At 40.5% G+C, this 23,674-nt stretch overlaps 2 protein-coding genes across 4 annotated transcripts in view; both read left to right on the top strand.

The window, feature by feature from the left end:
* The window catches only part of AHCTF1 (AT-hook containing transcription factor 1), a 50,754-nt gene extending 35,350 nt beyond the window's left edge, over positions 1-15,404 (top strand). For 2 of the 3 annotated variants that reach the window (XM_083432073.1, XM_083432074.1), the window contains exons 24-36: positions 1,817-1,964; positions 2,045-2,195; positions 2,630-2,731; positions 3,144-3,336; positions 3,445-3,645; positions 4,962-5,385; positions 6,456-6,573; positions 7,845-7,951; positions 8,845-9,020; positions 9,418-11,494; positions 12,889-13,022; positions 13,932-14,038; positions 14,557-15,404. In XM_083432073.1, coding sequence (XP_083288199.1) covers positions 1,817-1,964; positions 2,045-2,195; positions 2,630-2,731; positions 3,144-3,336; positions 3,445-3,645; positions 4,962-5,385; positions 6,456-6,573; positions 7,845-7,951; positions 8,845-9,020; positions 9,418-11,494; positions 12,889-13,022; positions 13,932-14,038; positions 14,557-14,758 — 4,140 coding nt within the window. In that variant the 3' untranslated portion in view covers positions 14,759-15,404. The remainder of the gene's footprint in view (positions 1-1,816; positions 1,965-2,044; positions 2,196-2,629; positions 2,732-3,143; positions 3,337-3,444; positions 3,646-4,961; positions 5,386-6,455; positions 6,574-7,844; positions 7,952-8,844; positions 9,021-9,417; positions 11,495-12,888; positions 13,023-13,931; positions 14,039-14,556) is intronic. The other variant, XM_083432075.1, reaches the window with a different exon arrangement.
* Positions 15,405-15,893: 489 nt separating this feature from the next.
* Positions 15,894-23,674, top strand: part of LOC310673610 (kinesin-like protein KIF28) — a 29,105-nt gene continuing 21,324 nt past the window's right edge. The window contains exons 1-5 of the mRNA XM_083432148.1: positions 15,894-16,076; positions 19,867-20,058; positions 21,107-21,310; positions 21,872-21,907; positions 23,322-23,546. Of these exons, the coding sequence (XP_083288274.1) occupies positions 16,023-16,076; positions 19,867-20,058; positions 21,107-21,310; positions 21,872-21,907; positions 23,322-23,546 (711 nt within the window). The 5' untranslated portion in view covers positions 15,894-16,022. The remainder of the gene's footprint in view (positions 16,077-19,866; positions 20,059-21,106; positions 21,311-21,871; positions 21,908-23,321; positions 23,547-23,674) is intronic.

A 23,674-nucleotide genomic window follows, 5' to 3' on the forward strand; every position in this document is an offset into this window, starting at 1 on the left:
CAGTTAATGCAAACCTCATATTTTTCAAGTTTAAAATTGGGGGTCGTCTTATACACGGAATGTTGCAATTAAATATATAAATAAATACATGCAGCCATCCATATTATTTCCCCCCAGCCTCCCCTCACTAGTGACCTCATGACAAACCCTGGTCTGGTACTCCCCCGCAGCAGCCCCCACATTGTGCTTTCCACCTGGTTCCCTCAGTCGCTCCCTGGCTTCCCAGACCCCCCATTCCCCAAGCACACTCACTCAGGCAGATCTGGCAGTCGCAGCTCCTCGCAGTGGTGGAGGAATCCGCTCCGGCGCCTGGGGCGGCGTGAGCTGCCCATAGGGGTGGGGTGCACCGCGGGGCCTCCGGAGTCTGCCTGCCTATAGGCAGCCGCCCTACAGCTGTGGGGGGGGGGGAGGCAGCAGGCGGACCATTTGGGCCAAAGGGGCAGAGTTCAGTTTGCTACCCTGGGTGCTTGAGAGTAGAGCAGAAAAAAGCAATTTGACTTCTGCAGCATACGAATTCCCTCTTAAAGGGTTCTTTAGCTATGATTCTTGCATTGTGGCACTGACCAGTTCCCGGCCGTCGGGGACATGCTCTCGTTCCAGCTCAGCTTCCCAGCTCTGCTCCAGTGCTGCCGCCATTCCAGTTCTTATACTGCACGTTATAATAATGCTGACTAACTCCAAAAAATATATACCTACCGTAATTACGATACCAAATATATCGGCAAAGTTGTTCTGTTTGTTGTTTCAATATGCGGTACTAAATATACTGGTATATTGAATATTTAATAAAATATCAAAGTTGTTCTGTTAGGTGTTTAAAATATTTATTTCTTAATTTTGGGCTCAAAAAATAGGGGCCGTCTTATACGTGAGGGAATCTTATACACAGAAAAAATAGGGTATATTATAACAAGGTAATATTCACCCCCACCCCCGATCACCATATTCATTCTAATATCTACTATAGCAAGAAACAGATTTTGATCATGACCTGAAGTATGTCGGGCACATGCTGTATTGAGACAGCTCCATGGTTGTTATGCAGCCATGAAGTGCTGACTGGTCCAGACAAGGCAGCATCAGTGTGGATATGTGCCCTAGAATGAATTCTTCTAGGACACACTATAAAGGTTGTTTTACCCTCAATGCTCAAGATAAGCAGAACTGCTTGTATAAAATAGACTGTGGGTATGTGGTGTAGTATTAGTACAGTATTAGTCTGGAACCTTTCAGCATCCAGGTTTATCCACGATTATAGTTTGCATGGGAGGTTGGTGGCGCTGTGGTCTAAACCACTGAGCCTCTTGGGCTTGTCGATCAGAAGGTCGGCGGTTTGAATCCCCGCGATGGGGTGAGCTCCCATTGCTCGGTCCCAGCTCTTGCCAACCTAGCAGTTCAAAAGTCGATAAATAGGTACCCCTCCGGCGGGAAGGTAAACGGCGTTTCCATGCGCTGCTCTGGTTTCGCCAGAAGCAGCTTAGTCGTGTTGGCCACATGACCCGGAAAAACTTTCTGCGGACAAACACCAGCTCCCTCGTCCTGTAAAGTGAGATGAGCAGCGCAACCCCAGAGTCGTCTGCAACAGGACTTAACTATCAGGGGCCCTTTACCTTTTTAAATATATAGTTTGCATAGTGTACTGTTGATCTATTAATATTTGTCAGAAAAATCTTCCTGTCCAGCTTTAAGAGCCCACGAATAAGCAGTTCTATACAGTTTTACTATGGAACTGCCTCTCCTAACCCTGGGTTTACTATTTCATGTATTTCTGTAAAATATTAACTTAAATTCCTCTTATCACTCCTTTCTTAAACAGAATGATCGTGATCCCCGGTGGCGAGAGAGATCAGTTGCCAGAAATTCCATATTAGACCAGTATAGGAAAGTTCTACCCAGAGTACAAAGGAAGCTTGCTGTAGAGCGAGCCAAGCCTTACCACTTGCCAACTTCACTACGGCGGGAAAGTAAGTATTTTCAGTGTGTTGTGGTGAAACCTTTCAAAACTTGCTTTAAGTGTTTAATGCTGTTTTTCCTTTTTTTTAAGTTTTAAGGCCAAAGCCACTGTCAACAGTTGCAAAGAAAGTTACTGCAGGAAATGTCATCACAAAAGCAACTTTAATCAATAATGTGCTATCCAAAATTGGAGAGGTGTGGGTGGGAACTGAACAGAAAAACAAGTCGTTGCAAAATGATATGTAAGTATTCATTTTGTTGTCGTAGGAAATTACTGCATCTTAAGTTGCCCAGTACTAAAATAGGAGCTGTCCATATTCTTCACCTGCTTTCCATTGACCGTAATGAATAGCCTGGTGTTGTTACTTTTTAACTTGTTAATTTTTAGGGTAGAAACTTTGACAGATACCAGGGCCCCACCATTACGTAACATACTAAGCAGTGTGCTGCTCTTTTATAATTGTTTTGAATGACAAGCAGGGGGAATAAGGTTGAGCCAAAAGAGTTGAAAAGGCAGCAACTCATTGCTTAACCTTTGCTTCCTCACCCAAACGTAAACACAATTACCTGGCTTCTGACTGACTGTGTGCTTTATTTTTTCCCCTCTTTTGGAAGACAGTACTTGTGCATCTAGTGGTTTTTATGAGCTTGTCACTCTTGTGTTTTCAAATCCTAGAACTGAAGAACAACCACCTACAGTGGATTCTTGCACTGACACAGAGATACCAGATCCATTTGTTGGGACACCAGCTACTAAATCTTTAAGAAAATGCTCCAGGTAAATTTTTTCAATAGGTGTTTGTTTGTATTCTTTGGTGCTTTTCAGTCCTGTTGAAAACATCAGTTGTAATGAGTGAAAATTAGTTTTGACAGTTGCCTTGAATTATATATTTTTTGTGTGGGCCTTTTTAAAAATGGAATTCACATATATTTTAAAAATATATTCACAGTGTCCATGTTCAATAAAGCCTCTTCTTTTAATTACTAAACTAAAATGACAGGTAAGCTGTGATAATTTATTGATAAAAGCATAAAGCAACTTCAGATTTTAAAATCAGAAAAGCCTAGACGAATCATAGTGGTAGGGCAGAGATGGCTAAAATATCCTCCTGTTTATGGCAACACCATTTTACATTTGTGGTCTGTTTGTTAATACAACTTAATTCTTAAACATTTTGAAATGTTTGCAGATTGCTTGACTTGGTGGTCCAGCCTATTCCTCTTGATTCACCTTCCCTTCGAAGCAATCTGCACATGTCGCCAAGAGCTTCTGCATCCTGTATGCTTTCTAGTCCATTGCATTCCAGCCCTCGATACTCCCCATACAAGAGCAGTAGAAGAGCACCTGAATTAAAGCTCCTAGAAACTCCTCTGGTTGTTAGGGTATGTAGAATTGTGAAGGTTTCATGAACTTGTTTGGTGCAGAGGCTGAAGTGCCATGTAATTAGTGGGTTCTGCCTCCCATTTTGACATGTTTCCTCCTCTTCTTAGAGAGCTAAAGCTTTGACATCGACATCTTCCTCTGGCTTTCCTGGTTTTACTCCTCAATCTATTTTGAGATCCAGCCTTCGGACTACTCCTTTAGCTACTCCAACTGCATCTCCAGGAAGGTCTATCACACCCCCTCTGCGTGCAAAAGAAACAAAAATATCATTTGTGGAAGAAAGCAAAGCTTCAGGATGGACTGCTGGGGTAGGTTGGAAGAAACAGATGCTGGAAAGTAGAACATTTTGAGCCATATTCAGACAAGTTGATAGTTGTGCAAAGGACCTTAATTTTCTGCTTACCTTTTGGCAAGGTGGGCTTTAGTTAAATCTGGTTTATATATATGCATACGTTGTGCATTTTAGGTTCATCTTTGTAAGTCACTTTGAATTTAACTTTTCTGGAATGAAGTATAAATAATAAAACAGCAGCAACAATAATAATAATGATGTGGGTGATTGGGTTCGTTTCCAGGTCTGCTGACACCCATGCATTTACTGTCCTATTCCAATGATGACCAAATGTGTAGAGCCAACACATACAGGCATAAGAGTCCCTTAATATACCATTTGTTACTGAATTTCTTCCTGGAGCTTTAAAACTGCATTTTGTGTACTTTGATGCATGCTAATTCCCAGGCATATAGCCTCTTTTGCAGTCTTCTATGTATTCTAAGTTAACATTTTTAATTCAGGAAGCCCACATCATGTTCTCATGGCTGTATCTGCATTCCAGATATGAAGTAAAGGACCCCTGGACGGTTAAGTCCAGTCAAAGGTAACTATGGGATTGCGGCGCTCATCGCGCTTTCAGGACGACAGAGCTGGCGTTTGTCCACAGACAGCTTTCTGGGCCATGTGGCCAGCATGACTAAACTGCTTCTGGCGCAATGGAACACGATGACTTGCAGTGGCATGCTTTCAAACTGCTGGACTGGCAGGAGCTGGGACAGAGCAATGGGAGCTCACTCTGTTGCGGGGATTCGTGGGTGGCGCTGTGGTCTAAACCACTGAACCTCTTGTACTTGCCCATCAGAAGGTTGGTGGTTCGAATCCCTGCAATGGGGTGAGCTCCTGTTCCTCTGTTGATAAATAGGTACCACTCCGGTGGGAAGGTAAACAGCTTCCATGAGCTCTGTTTTCCATCATGGTGCTCCGTTGTGCCAAAAGCGGTTTAGTCATGCTGGTCACATGACCCAAAAATTTGTCTGTGGACAAATTCCAGCTCCCTTGGCCTGAAAGTGAGATGAGTGCTGCAACCGCCAGGACTTAAGCGTCCAGGAGTCCTTTACCTTTACCATTCCAGATGTGCAAAGCCCTTGTATGCATGTGTGGATTGGTCAATGAATTTTAGTAGCTGGAGCCTGCTTGTTCAAAAATGCATGTCTTTAGAAGTAAAAACATGGACTATTTCGAGAAGAGAGTTCAGTGTTTGCCTTCTGGATCAAGGCCTTGCATGGTCAGAATTTTCTGCTCACTGGGGAAATGGTATTGCTTGTTTTAACTTGGACTGTTTTTTTTAAGATGACAGATAGTAAAACAAAACACAACACAGTTTCATCTGAATGCATTATTGAAGCTCACATGGAAGATACGTGGTCTAAGACTAGAGAAACTCCTGCATTTTCAGTATGCAGTCTTCAGGAAGACTATGAAGAAGCGGGCTTGTCATCAGAATGCGTACCAGGCACTGATTTGAATAAAGCTGAACCTTCCAAAGAAACTAGTTATGGTTCTGTAAAGTCAGATCAAACTAATTCAGATTATCAAGATGCAAAATCGCCAGGTGACAACAGTGATTCCTTCAGAATCTCTCAGCCAGCGGGTTTCTCCCCTGAAGATCTTGTAAACATACAAGTGTCAGCTGAGCGAGAAAGCAGTGAGGCAGTAGCAAGGGATCCTTTGCAAATGGAACAGCAAACATCTACAGATGGAGAACAGTTGGCTGGTATGTGATCTACAGATATGCAAATGAATTAATAAGAAACAGGGCGTGCTGTAACATAGGAGAGATTCATCTAATCCAGCATTGGTTCTCCAACTCTGCTAAAATAGATCCTCAAACTCCCAAATAGGGCATGATGGAGATAGCCAAAACACAGCCACCATATTTGGAAACAGTACATCTGGCAGATACTGGAAAGGGGGGGTGTGGAGAAATTTTCTATGATACCCTCTAATAGCAAATTCAGGTGGCTGGATGACACATCAATTTGGAAAAGAAACAGTGGCTTTATATATTTGGGGGCCATCCAAGGTATGCAGAAGTATAATAGTTTGTGAATCACAAGAAGAGGGGGGTGTGGACTGCCAAATAACAACCTGTGAGATTAAAGATTACTGGTGGCAGTTAAGCTTACAAAGAGGAAGTAGTAGTAGTAGTAGTAGTAGTAGTAATAATAATAATAATAATAATAATAATAATTAATTACAGTATTTTAATATTTTTTTGGAAGCCACCCAGAGTGGCTGGGGAGGCCCAGCCAAATGGGCAGGGTATAAATAATAAATTATTATTATTATTATTATTATTATTATTATTATTATTATTTTATCATTTATACCCCGCCCATCTTCGCTGGGTTTCTCTATCCACTCTGGGTGGCTTCCAACGGAATATTAAAATACAATAACTTATTAAACATTAAAAGCTCCTCTAAACAGGGCTGCCTTCAGATGTCTTCTAAAACTCTGGTAGTTGTTTTTCTCTTTGACATCTGGTGGAAGCTTGTTCCACAGGACGGGTGCCACTACCGAGAAGGTCCTCTGCCTGGTTCCCTGTAACTTGGCTTCTTGCAGCGAGAGAACCACCAGAAGGCCCTCGGCACTGGACCTCGGTGTCTGGGCAGAATGATGGGGGTGGCAGCAAAAATTGTAGTTGGTGATAGCCAAGCCAAAATTGTAAATTCTTGCTACTAAAATCAAGACTTACTTGTTGCAGCTATACTGTATTAATTTTTAAAAATTAGATTGAAGGATGCAATCTGTCTATTTGTTTATGGGTTCTCCCATTCATAGGACTACCTGAAAGAGAAGGTGAAGACTATGGCTCACTTCCTGAGGATGAAGAATTTGTGATGCATCACTTAAATGCTATTCCTGACACTACGGTCTCTTCTATGCCATCTAATGAAAGGTGAACATGTCAAGTACATATTTTTTTTAAAAAAACCCACAGTTGTATCATGCTTCATCCCTTTACATTGTTTTGCATTCAGTTTCTTGAGTACTGTGATTATGATACATTTATTATATATTTATTAGTAAAAAAAAGGAACACAGCTGGAGCACCATTTCACAGCCTTGATTGTAGTGTTTGTTTTCTGTGACCAACTATCTCCCAAACAGCATGCTGATAGTTGCAAGCTTCTATTTTGATCCCCAGATAGATTGACAAATTCCAATATCAATTGTTCAGCTTTCTTTCTTTCTTTCTCTCTCTCTCCCAGCAATGGGGGTACCTCCAGCCTGGCATGTGTGCCAAATTTACACACAAGGCCATTTTCCCTAGCCCCCCTTTAGGTCACTGCAGAAACCATGGTTGAAGATACTCCATCAGCTGATGAGTGGTGACTTCAAGCCTGCTACACTGGCTCTGTGACTTGAGTTCTGCTGGAGAACTTGGTTGTATAGCCTGTCCCTGCAAAAAGTAGTTTTGCCAGCTTTATGTTCAGCACATGGGAAGCACTAGACAGAGGGCTTACATAGAACTCTGCACAGAGCTTCCAAAACACAGAGCATAGGACTAGTATAAATGCAAGTTTAAGGACCTTTGTCCCACCCACCTGTCAATCATCTGACATCATAATGGCAATTGGGTCTTTGACCGTAATAAAATTATGATGATTGATATGTGAGTTATCCTATCCACTTGTCCAGGTTTGCCTGTGCGTGGTGGGAACAGATAAGGATCTGACCTACTGGGTAAAAAAGGTTTCCCACCCCTGCCCTAGTCAGTTCTTTTCATGTCCCACTCTAAGGCAGGAATTGACAAGTTGCCAAATTTGCCACACAAAGGAAAACTATTTTTTTTCTTAGACAGTGGTGTGCATTTGGATTTTGCATACCAACTGCCCTGAGTGAAGTGTACTCAGAGGAAATATTCATAGGATAATATGCACATTAATACTTGTTTGATGGTTAATCAATCAAACAGGATAGTAAAAATTAGACTTTAGTTAGCCACATCTGCAGAACTTTATAATTTGCATATAACAAAGGGGTAGATTCCAGACTTTTCCACAGAACTGGCTTTGCAGTATCTCTTGCAGTACAGCTCAATAATAATTGGAATGGTTTAAGGTATTTGTTGACAAAAATGTGTTAGTAGCTTTCATAAAACGTTTTCAAAATTCATTTTATTTAAAAACTGTAAGTGAAACTGTCCCTTACTTTCTTCTTATAAAGTCAAACAAATGTCCTAGAGTCCAGCATGCTGCCATTGTTGGAAAACAACCAGCTCCTTGATGAAGCAAGTCCCCAAGCTTTGGAGCCATTAGGAACAGATGCTGAATGTATGTATATTTGAATAATCAAGCAAATTTTCAAATGATCAAACAGACAAGGAAAATAATATTGAAAAGCCAGTTATGTGACTTGCTTCTCACTGTGTGGCTTTGATGCATGTGTGCTAAAATCTTCTTAGCCTGGTATATTTACTTTTATGTTAATATAGTAACTTCTGAACTATTCAAGATCCCATTTTTTATTAAATGAAATGTTTAATTATAAGTATATAGCCCAAAAACATTTCCTCTACTTATTAAGGTCTGTGCTTCACATTCTGCAGTGCTGTTGTATAATTTGGTATACTCTACAGTAGGGGAAGTGATAACGCCTCCAAATCCTGTACAAACTTAAAATTTGGTTGTAATTGGAAATCTGGATATGCTTTTATTTTATTTAAAAAGGACTTAGGAGTCATTCTAAGCTATTAAATTAACTTTGGACTAAAGCACTGCTGTCTTATAAGCCAATTAAAATTGCAGATTGGGATGACTTTTTAGCATATGATACATTTTCGCAAAAGACTAACATCTTTTTTAAAAAAAGTAATGGGGATATGCGGGATGATCTCAGACATTGCAAAAGCTGTAACTGGTGACATGTTTTTCCTTTGGATTAGGAGGCCCAATTGTGCTAACAATTATTCATTGATTTTAAATGCACTAATTGCTTATTTAATGGGAGAACAAATCCAACTGCAAACTTCTGTTGTACATTGGTAGCTTCGTATCGCTGGCCGAGAGGCACAGTAGCTCAGAAAAACCTCAGTTTTTCTGATTCTGCAAAGCAGAAGTGAGCAGAGGTCCAGACAGTTCCTTAAATATTATTGGTCTCATCACTGAAAGGTTTTAATGTGAAACAATAAAATAAGAATAGTAATGAGATGACAATCCTTTTTCAGCTGTCATAAGTATTCCTGATAGTGAAGACATTGTCAGTGTTCATTCCAAAAATGAACTTGAAGAAAGAGAAGCATTAGATGAAGATGGGTCAAAAGAAGCTGAGAGCGAAGAAAATATAGCAGTCCTGCAAGAGAAAACACCACTTATTATTGAACCTGCAAGTCAAGAAGTAAATGTAAGGGCTTCATTTAGCACTTTGGAACTTTCTTTGAAATCTGTTTGGAATTAATGGTTTGCCAGTGTAAATACCTTGGATATCTGTAAACTTTCACATGTGGGACAGCGCTTAAGGAAGCAGCTGCAGGAGAAGGCAGTTTTTGTCCCAGAGCACCCACAGATGCAGATACTGCTTCCCAGGGACCATTTATTTGCATGCATGCAACTGCTGAAAAACCAATTCCATGTGGCTGTGTTCCTAGAGCTGTACTGTGTGGAGCAGTGTACAAATAGCTGAGTACAATAGCTAACTAAACCATTTGAATATTCCTCTAAAATTGGAAGAACTCTTTTCATTCGTTAAATTTATTGAAATATGTGTATTGGAATTAAATTTATATACTTTTTGTTTTTAGCTTGTTGGTGATGGAACACGTGAAGTACACATCTCAGAAGCTGTAGTTGAGGCACTTCCGTACAATGAGCTATGTCCTTCAAGCAGTCTGAAATATCAGTACAGCAGTGATGCTATGGCGCAGCAAGTCACATGTGAATTACTCAAGAAAGATGCTGGTGAATCTGACTTTACTGGAGGAGATGGAGATCTGCTGATGTCCCAAAACAATTTTACGTTACTATTAGAAGGGGATGAAGAAGCTGAGATAGGAGATTCTAGTGCATTGCATACTTCGCCTCTTAAATCAGCCAGCGAGTTAGAGGGTGCCTGTGTAAATAGTGCTGGAAGTAACAACCCAGAATTCATCACAAATACAGTGTCCACTGTAACTAGTGATCAGATATCACAGAATACTGCTGAGGTGTTGCCTTATGTACCTGAACCTATTCAGATGGCTATTGCTGAGAACCTATTGGATGTAATCAAAGACACAAGAAGTAAAGAATTTTCAAGTGAGGTTGTGGACCAGTCTTTTCATGAAAGCATAAGTAAGAAGGTATTAAGTTCACCACAGGCACCTCTGCAAAATGTTACTGAAATAAGTAAAGATGTAAAATTGAGTCAAGTTGAAGATTCAGTGATGTCTAGCACCAGCACTGTGGAACAGGTGGCACAAAATGTAAATGACTTATTACCTGATGGTCAACCATTGGGACAGATGGATAAACCAGATCTGCTACTACCACCAACTCCAAGGAGAAGTGCTAGACGGGCAAAAGAAACATTGAACATTCCCGAAAGCCTTCCCCTTGGTTCTGAACAAGAACCTCAAGAGAAACAGACAACACAGGTTCCTGCTTTCCCAGGCTTAGATACTAAGGAAACAAAGGAGTGTGACTTAGAAATATCAACAAATGTTCATCCCATCACACAGGAGTTTCAGGCAACCATTGCTACAAGAAGAGGGGTTAGAAAACCAAAAGAGCTTGCATCAGAGCTTCATAAGCATCCAAGTGAACAGCTACCTTCTGCTCGCAGAAGGACTCCTAGAAGCACAAGAAGTTTAGTAGGGGATCAAGAAGGTAGTCAGTTTATCATTGACCATACAATTCAGATGATGGTAAATCCTAAAAGTGCAAGAAAACTGAAAAGCATTGCTTTCCACCTGGCAGAGAACGTGATTTCAGATCAGGAGGTAGAACCTCGTGAAGAGCAGCTGAGTACAAAACCAAGAAGAGGAAGGCCAAGAAAGCATGGTGAACTGAAAGTGATGGCCCAGTCAGAAACTGCAGCTGGGAAGCTGCCATTACCATCACCAGTTAGAAGGGGCAGACATAGAAAGTCAAGTCTACCAGAAGCCATTTCTGAACATGACATACAGCCAAGTAAACCACAGCTACCTGTATCAACTGAGCAGGAGAGGGCGCGAAGCACAAGTATATCAGAAACTGTTTCTGATCAAGAGACTGGGCTTATTAAACAGTTGCCTGTGCGACGAAGAGGCAGACCAAGAAAGAATCCTTTGAATGTGTCAGCAGATTTGGGACTGGAGTTGTCTCTGTTGTCTCCTCCCCCAACACCTAGTCAATCTTTTGTCACTCCTAGAAGAAATACTAGGAGAGGATCTGTTCAAGAAAAGACTCCAGTCGACACCACAAAGAGGAAATCTGCAAGAATTGCATCCGTAAGAATAGAAAAAACAAATACAAGTATAGAGAAAATGGATGCAGACAAAAATGTTCTAGAAGAACATTCTGTACAACCAAGTGAGGCAGAGACTTTAGCAAGGAGTTCTAAAAAGAGGCAGTCCAAGATGACGGCAATCAGAAAGAGAAGCCAGTTACCATCTCTTTCTGAGGAAGGTACGGAGGAGGAGGAACACTTGCCACAAGCAGCTGAGATTGCAGTAGGATTGCATTCCACAGACATGACCAAACAAAGGCTTAGTGAAACAGGGAAAACTTTGGCAGATCGTGGTACTCTTGTGAAAAGGACCAGATACAGCAGAAAGAGTACGAAACAGAGTCCCACCCTGGATACAAACGAGACATTCTGTTTTTCACCTCCTCTTACCAAACTGACAGAAAAATCTAAAGGTACTTGAAATGTTGCCTTCGGCTGTGTAAGGCTTTTTTGCTTATTTAAAATTGCTTATTATGCATGAATTCCATTGAGGGTAAAACAAAACCAGAGCAGGATAAATACTGGGGATTTTTCTTAAAGCAAGACTGCCTATAACCCTGCCCACATTACTGCACGATATCAGTATGCCATCTACTAGGTATGGAGCCTCTACCCCATGGACCTAATTAGGCCTGCTGGGCCTTCCTATTTGGCTCACCAGGCCGTTTTAATCAACCCTCACAAACCTGACATCGGCACATATATAGGAATTGTGTACCCAAAAGTTTCACCCAGTTGTGACTTCTGAGTGCATTTTCAGCATTTTGCATATATGTATTGTCTCATCCATTACAAAAAGACCCAGTTCATGTGCCGGGGAGGCATTAGGATTCATCTGTTCTGTAAAATGTGAAGAGAGCCTTAGAATGAGCTGACTTTCTGCAACAAAACATTCCAAGGACATAGACCACAATTAGTGCAATAGGGTGTGGAGCAGCCCTCCATAAGACATTAGTTTTTACTTTGCCTTGTCCATTTGCTGTCAGCTGGTACACTACTGCTGTAATGACAGCACTGCAGCTTAACTGCCCATTCACTTTAAATCAGGGAGGGCCAGAAACTTATCTCCCCATTAGTCCCAGACCAAATTTGCTAGGTGGGTGAGACTATCAATCATCTGATGTCACTATTTTGCCAAGTGATCCTTTGAAGCAGGAGGGTCAAAGAGGAGCATGGGGCTGCTTGCCAAAGGACTTTCAAATATCACTGCTCCAGTTTTTAGAAGTTCAAGAAGCATTGCTGAGAGGGAGAAGCAGGTTCAATGAAAGCTGCTTCCCTCTCTAGGAGCAAGGTGCAACTGATGGATGGCGGAAGCATGCCTTGCTTAGCAAAGAAACAGAGCTCACTTTAAGTTCCTGATTGTTCCTTTACCTGTTGTGTGCCTGACATTATGTATGACAGCTGGTTAAGGGAGGTTGGGCGTGGCTTTCCCAAAATGGCCTGATGGGCCAAGTATGGCCCATGGGCCAGAGGTTTCCCACACCTGCTTTAAATGAAGACCCCACTTCTTTAAATGGAGACCTGCTTCCATCTCCCCTAATGCCCCAGCTATTCTCAGAAAAAGGGTAGGAGCAAAGCTGTGCTTTATGACATGTTGGCTACCATGGCGTACAAGGTTCAAAGGGTCTTTGTGTAACAAAGCCATGCCAGGTGTTCTAAGAAGCTTAAACAAAGAGTAGTTAAATTGTGGGTATATGGAAAGCTGCTCTGCACCCTGCTTTCCGCTTATTCAGGATTGCAGATAGAGTTGCATGCCTGGAATGCTTAGTTTCAAGTTCAAAAATAAACACATGATTTCTGATTCTAGGTGAGAAAGCAGTGACGCCTGTGCAACTCAAAGATTTCAAGGCAGACTTGACTTCTCAGTTTGTCTTCTCGCCCCCTGCTTTGAGATCTAGGAAGAAAAAAGTGTCCAGTATTTCAAGGATTGTGGAAGAGTTGGTAAGTAAAACCTTTGATCCCTTCTCCAAAGATCTGAAGAGAACAAGCCAGCAAATTTCTAGTGAAAGAGCCAGATTCTCCCTTCTGACATGATGTAATGATTGGGAGATCAAGCTTTCCACATGTTTATAATTGCAATGGACCTTTTCAACACCTTTTGCAGCTTGCTAGAACCAGCTTGAGCTGTTGCTTCTTGGGTGTCCAGGGCACCTAATTGGTTTTATTGGTTTTTACTGTTTTTTAAAGTGATTAATTTTATTTAAGTTTTAAAATGTAATGGAAAAACTGTGGTTCTCCACGATCATGCTGGCTGGGCTGATGGAACAACAACAATTGGAGGGCAACTCAAATGACAAGCGAAAACAATATACACATCACCCCTTTTCTATACAGCAAATGACAAATGGTTTCAAAGATTAAAAGATGCCAGCTTTCGCAATATTTAACACACTTAAAGCAAGCTTTCAGGTTCATTGTATAGCATTTGAAGAACTGCTGACAGCAAGCAACCCAGGGCAGTTATGTTGCTTTTTTTATCTTTATTAGTCAATATGAGTAATTACATGGAAAAGCAAGGAGTTTGTATTGATAAATTGGATTATCCAATTTAAGACTGGAAGCCATATATCATTATGGAACCAATGGTCTCTATCCATCTTGTCTGTGTGGAAGGTCCATACATAAAGGAAAGGAAGCTGGTTTATGAGTGATGGGAGAGGCAAGAAAGATGGGAATAGATTTTGAGTGTGAATGTTTTAAATTACTACTGTATGGCACTGGTTTAACAGTGTCACTACTAGTGCCTACGTGTTTGTATGTGGGCAATAAATTTAAAAAGTAAATAAAAAGGAGATATCAGAGAAACAGTTTCACTTTGTGCAAGTTTACCACTCTACATTTGTCCTTTAGGAATTACCAGTTAAAGAGGAGAAGGATGCAGTCTCAATAGAAACTTCAGAGAAGCCAAAAGTAAAGAGAAGCAGAGCTACAAGGTCAAAAGCAAAAAAAGCAAGCAAGTATGCGATGATTCTATATATTCCCCCCCCCCCCCAAAAAAAATAACTTGTTATTTCAAAACCAGTCATGTGCAGAAATTATCACAGTAAAGCATTTGGCATTTGGTATCGTAATAAAAAAAAACATTAATTTGGTCTTCTGTGGCCTTTCAAATCTTGCCAGACTCCCAACTTCCACTATCTTGGCCATGTTGGCTGGAGGTGATTGGAGTAGGGGTCAACAACATCTAAAGGTGCCTCTGTTCTGTTGCCCTAAAGCATAAGAAATACTTTATACCAAGTTAAAGAGGAGAAGGATGCAGTCTGGTCAGGGAAGTTTTTAATGTTTGATGTTTTGTGTTTTTAATATGCTGTTGGAAGCCGCCCAGAGTGGCTGGGGAGGCCCGGCCAGATGTGCGGGATATAAAAATTAATTAATTAATTAATTATGACTGAGCCTACAGCTAATTATTCAGTCTTCATTCATCTGAACAGAAACATAACTTGTCAGTGTAACCTCTCATTCCTCTTCCTTGCAGAGTCCTAGAGAAAGATAGCAGTTGGTCAACGCCACACATGGAAATTCAATTCATTTCTCCTTTTGGCACGCCAGTAGATGGAGCAAAAAGCAAACAGAAGGAGTCTGTGGATAAAGCAGAAAAGACTGTTCGTAAGACTCTTCATAGGAACGAGAGAATAACTAGCTTTCCAAATCCAATTGTTCAGAAGAAGAGGCTATAACTGTTTTTAAATATGTGTATTGTACACCAATGCTTGTAAAGTCATCATTGTGTGGGATATTAAGAAAAAATCATTAATTTGGAAGATAATTTATATAAATTATTGTAAAATTTCAGAAAACTAAAGGTCTTCAATAAGTAACTCCGTATGGAGTGTGATTTCTTCAGTCAATGCAGGTTTTCTATTTTATAAGACTTCATACATTTATATAATATGTAAATAATCTTATTTTAGGAATGTTAAATAAAAATGTATACATAACAGCGATTATTGTCCACTAGATTTTTGAGAGAGAGAGAAAGAATAAAAGAGGTGTGTGGTGCAAAGAAATTAAAGAGGATTTTAATGATGGCTTGTCACTGTTGGTGCTTCTCGAATGGGAGGCTACTCTTTTTTAACAGTTTGATCTTGCAATGTTTTTGAAAATTAAAATTTGGCAGTTTTAGAATTTATAGAAAATGTTTTGACCTTTTGGGAATTGGTAAAAGGGGTTATCCATTGCATACAAGTTCCTTACTCCTGGTTGAACATGTACCTTATTGAAGTCGGAATGTAAACAATTGTATTGAAGCTGTGCAATATTTTTTTGTATTTGTCTTAACTTGGGAAAGCTGCTCTTCAGTTTATAAAACAAAATCTCACCTCAGATGTTTCATTGTTCTTTCAATTTGCTGCATCAGCAGAAGGGTCTCTAACATTAGAAATATTTATATGTTCGCATTTACTCACCATGGGACTCAACACTTTCAGGGATTTCACCTCCTTAAATTTGCCCCCAAATTTGATATTTTGAAATGATGCATGTTTTATAGACTTTGTGGTTACTAGAGAAATGCTACCACAATTTTGGTAAAATAAAATGGTCTGGAAATATACATTCTCCTGTAGTGTTTGACCTATATCACTGCAGCGCAGAGAAAGTGGAGTCAGGTTGAATCAGATTTGTGGTTCAAATTGAGAGAGAAGCTGAAAGAGGCAAGTACTTTAAATGAAGTTTCACAAAGGATGCCCAATATTCAGTTGCCTCTTTTAGAAACGGTACACACTGCTGGCAAATGTGACCTTCTGGAGTTCCTTAGACATAATGTATCAGGTAACATTCAGGTAATGAGTGGACACATAAATAATTGAGGAACAAAGCAGCAGCTGTATTAGGATCCACTCTACCCTTTTCTTTTTCCAAAACAAGGTCCTAAAGAGAAAACTTGAGCGATGCACTCTGTTTTCTTTCTGAATTCCGTGGAAGAGTTCAAGCGGCAGAAGCATGCCCGGTTCGGACAGTGTGAAAGTGGCAGTACGCGTAAGACCTTTCAGTAAGGTTAGTCACTTATTTTGCCTTCACTGAAACTATCAGGCCTAAGATCACGATGGGGCAGCTGAGTGGTTGGTGATGGGAGAGGCTGGGGACTACATTTCAGGAAAGAGGAAGAAGTGTCACTTGGTAAGGTGAAGAAGGAGCCCTTCCGGTAATGGTGGCACCTTTTAGAGGGCAAAACATCTGCTATGGAGGGGGTGAAGAGAGGGGAGAGTGATGCTTGGAACAGCTGACCTGCTGCCAGTCCTTCGTACACAGTACTGTAAGTCTTTCATGTAGCAAATCAGGCCTGGCTTGGATCACGGTGTGCCTTTCTCTGGGTGTGGTAGGCATGTCTGGCTAGTTCAGGCAGGTTTGTGAAAATGTCTCTTCGTATTCATGTTAGGCCTTGATAGGTCCTTAAGGTTTCCTATAAAAGTAAGAATCTAGCTGAGGTTGCTTTTCTTATCTTACTGTAACAGTAACAGGAGAAGGAACCTTTTTAGAGTTAGGCTGGATCTACACTGATATGTAAAAATGCTGTAAAAAAGAAAAGTAGTAAAGCTCTCTTTGCAGTTTCCCATTGCCGGCAGATCGCTACTCTACAGTGCTTTCTGGTGTCACATTTTTTATTACACATTTTTAACGTTTAAACTAACCAGTGTAGATTCGCCCTTGGTCTTGGAAACTCTTATAGCGTAGTCCCTTGATTCCAGATTTTTCCTGAAGACCCTGAACTCTCCTCCTCTGCCTTTGTGTGTTTGTTTTGTTTTAAAGCCAGTTTAATATTTGCAAGAGGCTGCTGTTACTGCATGGACTGGGTGGGGTGGGGGAGTAACATGACTTTTTGGTCCACAGTTAATGGATCCATTTGGTCCTGGGCCTGATAGTCGTCCACTTCATTCTACCAGGGCTTCTGTGCTTTCTTAAATGTGTATGACAACTGTGTAAACAGCTGCAGCTTTTCCCAATCTGCACCTGTTGTGCACCAGTCATTCAGCTTTTCAAGAGGACAAAGCCAGGCTTTCTAAAACATGGGTAGGCAAACTAAGGATCTAATCGCCTTCTAAATCTGGCCCGCAGACGGTCCAGGAATCAGCATGTTTTTACATGAGTAGAATGTGCCCTTTTATTTAAAATGCACCTCTGGGTTATTTGTGGGACCTGCCTAGTGTTTTTACATGAGTAGAATGTGTGCTTTTATTTAAAATTCATCTCTGGGTTATTTGTGGGCCATAGGAATTTGATCATCCCCCCCCCCCATATAGTCCAGCCCCCCACAAGGTCTGAGGGACAGTGGACTGACCCCCTGCTGAAAATGTTTGCTGACCCCTGCTCTAAAAGCTTGTCTCAGCTGTCTGAAGTGAGGTAAACAAACATGGATATTGCCTGGGGGTGGGGCGGGTGGAAGCTGGAAAGAGATGTCTCTGCTGCTGCCAAGCCAATAATCCCTAAACAAAACAACCTTTACAGTTGATTTCCTCACTTCGGCTGATAGCATGTGTGGTACTGAACCTCTTCAGTTTTCTAGAGCAATTCAGTCCTCTAAAGCTTTGAAAATAGGAGACAAATGTGACTCAAAATGGACAAAATGGAAGAGTAATGAAATCCCCTCTATTCAAGATTGGATCCAAAAGCTGACAGAATATGCTGAATTAGATGGTTTATCAGAAAAAATAAAGAATAAATCAAAACAGGAATTTGTTTCTAAATGGGAGGTTTTCAAAGAATATCTGAAAAATAAATATAGTAGTTTAAATTCTGTTGCAGCATTCGAGGAACTTCAGTAATAGTTGTAAGGTAGATATAAGAAATTAGATTTAATGAGAATAAGTTTAATTATAAGAAAAAATGTGTATGGGCAATAAGTAATATGAATTTGAAGTATGGAATGGACGGGAGGTCGGGTCTTTAGTGTTAAGACCAATAGATGTTTTATTGTCTGCAAGGAGTATTGTGTGTCTATGGTTGTTTTTGTGATTAGTGTATGGTTTGGTATTTGTGTTCGGTGTTTGTTTGTCTTTCTTGTTGTATAAATAAAAAACTTTATATATATAAAAAAAAAAAAAGAGAAGAGGAAAATAGGAGACAAATGTGACTCACTAATGGAGATACTTCCAGACTGAATACAAATATGAATCTGTCTTGAGGCATTCTGACCAAGGCTTAAGTAAGCATATGAGGGGCAAGAGGGTATGCATGAGCACACTAGCCCTTCCCTACAAACCCTGGGCAGCTGTTAGCTGGGTTTAGATGGACCCAATGGTTAGACATCACTTCCTATATTCACGTTGCCCGCCATATGTTCAAAGTGCCAGCCAGCATGTGGCCTCCAGAGGCTTGTCCGAGAGTGAATTCAGACCTCTGATCCAAGAAAAGTTAGCCACTCTAGCAGTGCAACACTTCTACTTTCTCTGCTTTGCATCAGCTTGAATTAATCTTGAGTCTCATCAGCAACCAAATCTGGAAGCAGCTTTTCACATGAGGCAAAGATCCCCAGGTCTTCTCCAGCAGAAATGACCTTACTGATACCACCAAAGCATTTCATATTTGAATGTCCAAAATCCATTCTTTACTGTTTCTTCCAAGTCTGTGCTCATGCATGCTTCTACTCTCCTGGCGTGATTACTTTTAAGTTTTAAGCCTTATTCTGAACTCCTGAATAGGTCTCATAAGGATGTGGTGATGTGTATTTCCCTCCCCACCTCACAACATTTTAATGCAGCCTTTAAGCTTGAACTTCCTCTAAATTGCTCATTTTTTTTAGCAGCACTTAAAAGATTGTGAGTATAAGAAACAAACATAATTGCTGCTTAAGTTTGCATTTTCAAGCATGTATAGATCTTATTACAGTCAGTATAGCTAACTTCTAAGTAAATTTGTTTGAAGATTGGAACGTAAATGTGATGTGTTTCATTTTTGAATAGTTTAGCATGTGAAGATTTTTTTGCCCTCAATCTTCTTTGGGAAACCATCTAAACCCCCTGTCTGAGAACTGCGCAGTTGGTAGAGCTTGAAACTCAGGCTTGTGGGTTCAAGCCCCACACTGGGCAAAAGATTCTGGCATTGCAGGCGATTGGACTAGATAGCCCTCTTGGTCCCTTCCAACTCTGCAATTCGTATGATTCTATTATCATGGGAGATTTGGACAGAGGCATCCCACTGTCTTGCCCTGCTGGCCTCTGATGTGAAAGTATTCTGATGGCACAGAGCTCTTTATTCTGTCCACAGGTAGAAATAATGCCATCAGGGAGCTCTGAAACCGGGCATTCCAGAGGTGAGGGGCTGAGTTGGGCCCACTGTCATCACTTGATGTCATCAGGCCCAATTGCTGTGCTAGCTCCAGGTTGGAGCACCCCACTGCCTTCATACCAGAGTGAGCAGCAAAGATGCAATGGCAGCCCCATTACTGCCCAACTGGGTTTTGGATTGTAGTGTTGCAACACCCTTTGGTGTATTTATGTGGATAGCGATGGGAGGTACTGCATTATATGAATATCACTTTCAAAGAACTCTGGTAGTGTGTGATACATTATAAATGGCCATTTGAAATGTGCAGCATAGATGAAATGTTGAATAAGGCCCTGTCTGTACTATACATTTAAAGCAGTATCATGCCACATTAAACAAGCACGGTTTCCCCCAGACAATCCTGGGAACAGTAGTTAAAAATGCTGAGATTTGTTAGGAAACCCTTATTTTCCCCACAAAGCTACAAGTCTCAGCTCCATGAGAAGAGGGATTAATTGCTGAACCACTCCTGAGAGTGAATTTTAATTTTTTAATATTAATGTGAATTTTTAAATTTAAATAGAGAGAGAAGAATGCAGGCAGCAGATGTGTGATTTCTATGAATTGCAGCACTACAAGCATACATGATCCCAGGAATCCGAGCCATGTAAAAACGTTTACCTTTGACCTGGCGTATTGGTCACACAATGGATTTTTAAAGGACCAAGACGGCAAGCTAATTTCAGCTGGGCCAAACAGCAAATATGCGGGACAGGTAAAATGCATTTCATACAGTGATTTATTCTTTCACAATGCAATGCTTAAAAGCATAACTACTCATTCTGCACTAAGACCAGTTCACAGGGTGGTAAAGCAGAGGTTGGATTCAGTAAGAAAACTAAAGTTCTGAATTTAAAAACCCAGTTCCTTTGCCTAGATTTTCACATCTGCACTTGGGTTGCATGTTTACAACTGTCATTGCTCTGAGCACAGTGTTAGAGCACCTTATTGTTGAACTTCCTGGAGTATCTGATATGGTCAGTGCACCAAGACCAACCTATCCATACCTGCAGTGCTTCATGATATCCAAGGGGCTGCCGCCAAAAGAAGTAAAATGTCTTTCCCAGTGTGTGCAATAGCGAACACTGTACACACACATTGGCATCTATTCTGGTGCTGAGGACTATTTTCCTCACATTTCTGTTTCAAATATTTTACTGATTTTCAAGGAAAACACAAACATAAGCATTATCAAAATAATTTGTTCCCCTGCCTTCCCCTCCCCTCCCGCCAGAACAGAAGACTAATGCATCAAATGTTCTCTTAATGTGCAGTCAGTGGGTGCCAGCGATCAGGGTGTTCATTTGAATATTTTATAAAGGAGTGCCTTTTTTAAAATAATCCATATCAGATATGTCATTCAGGGCTTGTACTCTATTAGTTATGGTAGTTTCTCAGATAAAACAATTGTCTGTTTCCATTGTGTCCTTTCCAGTTTTTTGCAACTACCAGAAGAAAGGTGATAGGCTCTTCATGTAATAGGTTATGTTGAAGATTGTTCATAAACCTAGGCATGGCTTCCATCGTACATTCTGGTTTGTGATATTACTCATTTCTGTGAATACCTTTCCCAAAATAGGTGCACTAACTCACATGCACATGAAAAGTTCTACCGGTTATCTTGCACCCTTTTTCTTACATTTCTGAGCCTGCATATTAAGGCAGCACTGGAGCAGGCAAGTAAGATTCTATGTAGATGTGCACTAGACAGCTTATTTGTGTGTTCTTACTTAGATTTATTTATTTTGTAAACCCCATTATAGAAGGAAGTTTTCCGTGACCTTGGGCAGGGAGTTCTAGACAGCGCTTGGCAAGGTTACAATGCTACCCTCTTGGCTTATGGTCAGACTGGCTCAGGGAAGAGTTATTCCATGATTGGATATGGTGCAAACAGAGGCATCATCCCAGTGGTGTGTGAAGAGCTCTTTAAAACAATTCAAAACCAAGAGCAGAACAAGCAATATCAGGTTGGTTCAAGTTGTATAAAAAGTTTGTAAATGCCAGCATTGCTGGATGCCTAAAACATATTCTATATTTGGGCAATATTAATTGCAGTTTTTTTGTTTCAGGGGTGTATGTATGTAAACCTAAACATATTCTGCCATGGTGCTGAAGGATGATACAGATTAGGCCCTAAAAGGAGCGATTCTGAGTAGCTAAACCCATAGAGATGAATCACATAAAGATTCTAGTGACAAAAAAAGTCATAATTTCTATTATGGGTGTGTGTGTGAAATCACAAAGTTATAAGCTGTATTAGTTTGTTCTTGAGAGTTGATCTTTTTTTAAAAAAAAAACCCGTTTAAAAAGCAACTTTTCAAGCTGTTGGAGTCTCAAGAGTGTGAATAAAATGTGATAAGAAAGAGAGAAACTGGGTGTGGAGGGAGTTGAAAAAACCACTATACCTGAGTAGGCTCAGTGCACTCAATGCAGATTGACCCATGAAATTGCTGAATTTTGCTAAATTGATTTTTAAACTGTTCATAGTAGAAACAATGACTTTTTGTATTTTGCTGTTCAATCTGCAGGTTACATTTAGCATGCTGGAAATTTACAATGAACAGGTAATTGCTGTAAATGACACTATTTCATTCTTTTATTTTTCAGTGTTTCTCCCCTAGAACCTATACAAGAAAGGATGTTTTCTAATAGCAGAGAACTTGAAATTTGTTCAGAAAGACGTTAACATTTCAAAAATAAACCCAGTCATTTACACCCAGGTCATGTGACACTGCACCAATCTTGCATATTCAAGATGGGATGGGGTAATAATAACAATAACAATAACAATAACAATAATAATAATAATAATAATAATAATAATAATTGCTTGCAGAAGCAGGTTTTGGCGAGGGGAGGGAAAACACCTGTATTAAGTAGCCTACCTTCAATGTTTTGTGGGCCAACACTATTGTAGTCTCATATTTAGAGAAGTAATGCCAGACTAATAGCACTTTGGGTGAGAGGTGAGAAACCATTTCTATACTAAACTGCTGGATTCTCATTCTTCAAGTACTGCTGCTTCCACAGGCTTGTATACGTAACCAAAATATTTCCCCCTTTAATCTACAAGCTCCATCCTCTGAGGCTAGTATCAGATGCATTGTAGGCAGTTCATCTTGTGTTAGCTGAGTAATGAATTGACCTTACAGCAAACTGGCAGTCTCCGTCATGTGCATTTAGCTGAAAAGTATTGAGTATATTCAAGTTCCTACAAGTGTGATGGCTATTATTGGGAATGTTGTTATTAAAAATATGTATATTGTAAATGTTCTGTATAGTTTGGGAAGCATGTGGGAAGAATCATATGTACACAGTGTACATGCGCAAACATTGTGCAGTGGTGCCTCTGGATGCAAACGGGATCCATTCCAGAGCCCCGTTCGCATCCTGAAGCGAATGCAACCCGTGTCCACGGGTCACGATTTGCTGCTTCTGCGCATACACGTGACGTCATTTTGACCGTCTGCGCATGCACAAGTTGCAAAACCCGGAAGTAACATATTCCGTTACTTCCGGGTCACCGCGGAGCGCAACCCGAAAATGCTTAACCTGAAGCTACTTCAACCCGAGGTATGACTGTATTTATTTCTCATGTATATGCACATGTTTACTTTAGATCACATGACTCCTTGAGAGTATCCATATGTCCTGCCAACTTGTCAGTTCTACAGAGTTGCAATTGTTTTATAAACCATGAAATGGGCCTGTGTTCTAGCTACATGTACCAAGGGTGCAATTATTTTTGTCCATGAATGAGATTATTTGATGTGTTTTTGTGGCATTACTGCAAGTATTTTTAAAAAATACTTCTGAAATATACTGTTCTTTGGCCAATTAATCCTAACTATATACATAAGTGTGTGTGTGTGTGTGTGTGTGTGTGTGTGTGTGTGTACGGTATATAATCTTGTTAGGATCTCCCCTTCTTTTCAGTAAAAAAATACTCTAATAAGACACTTTTGTTTGTAATCCAAGGTTATAGACTTGCTCTCTAAAATCAAGAAGCGGGGTGGGCTCAAGTTACGAGAAGATCAACAGCAAGGCTTCTATGTGGATGGCTTGAAACTGGTGCCCTGCGACAGTTATGCACAAATTGAGAGGCTAATGGAACAAGGTACCAAAATAAGAACCACTGCTTCAACCAGCATGAATGCCACCAGCAGTCGCTCTCACATGGTCATCACCATTCAGTTCAAACAGGTATGTACAAAACACTTTAGGTGTGGCCAAATGTAAGCAGAGAGTTAGATCTTAAAGCATTGGATTCCTTGTGAGGTTTGTGCTATTTCCATGGACATATTGTAGACCATCAAAACAAAGGACTACTT

The sequence above is a fragment of the Podarcis tiliguerta genome (genome assembly GCF_965153285.1).
Source record: "Podarcis tiliguerta genome assembly, chromosome: 3".
In the NCBI taxonomy this organism is placed as follows: Eukaryota; Metazoa; Chordata; class Lepidosauria; order Squamata; family Lacertidae; genus Podarcis; species Podarcis tiliguerta.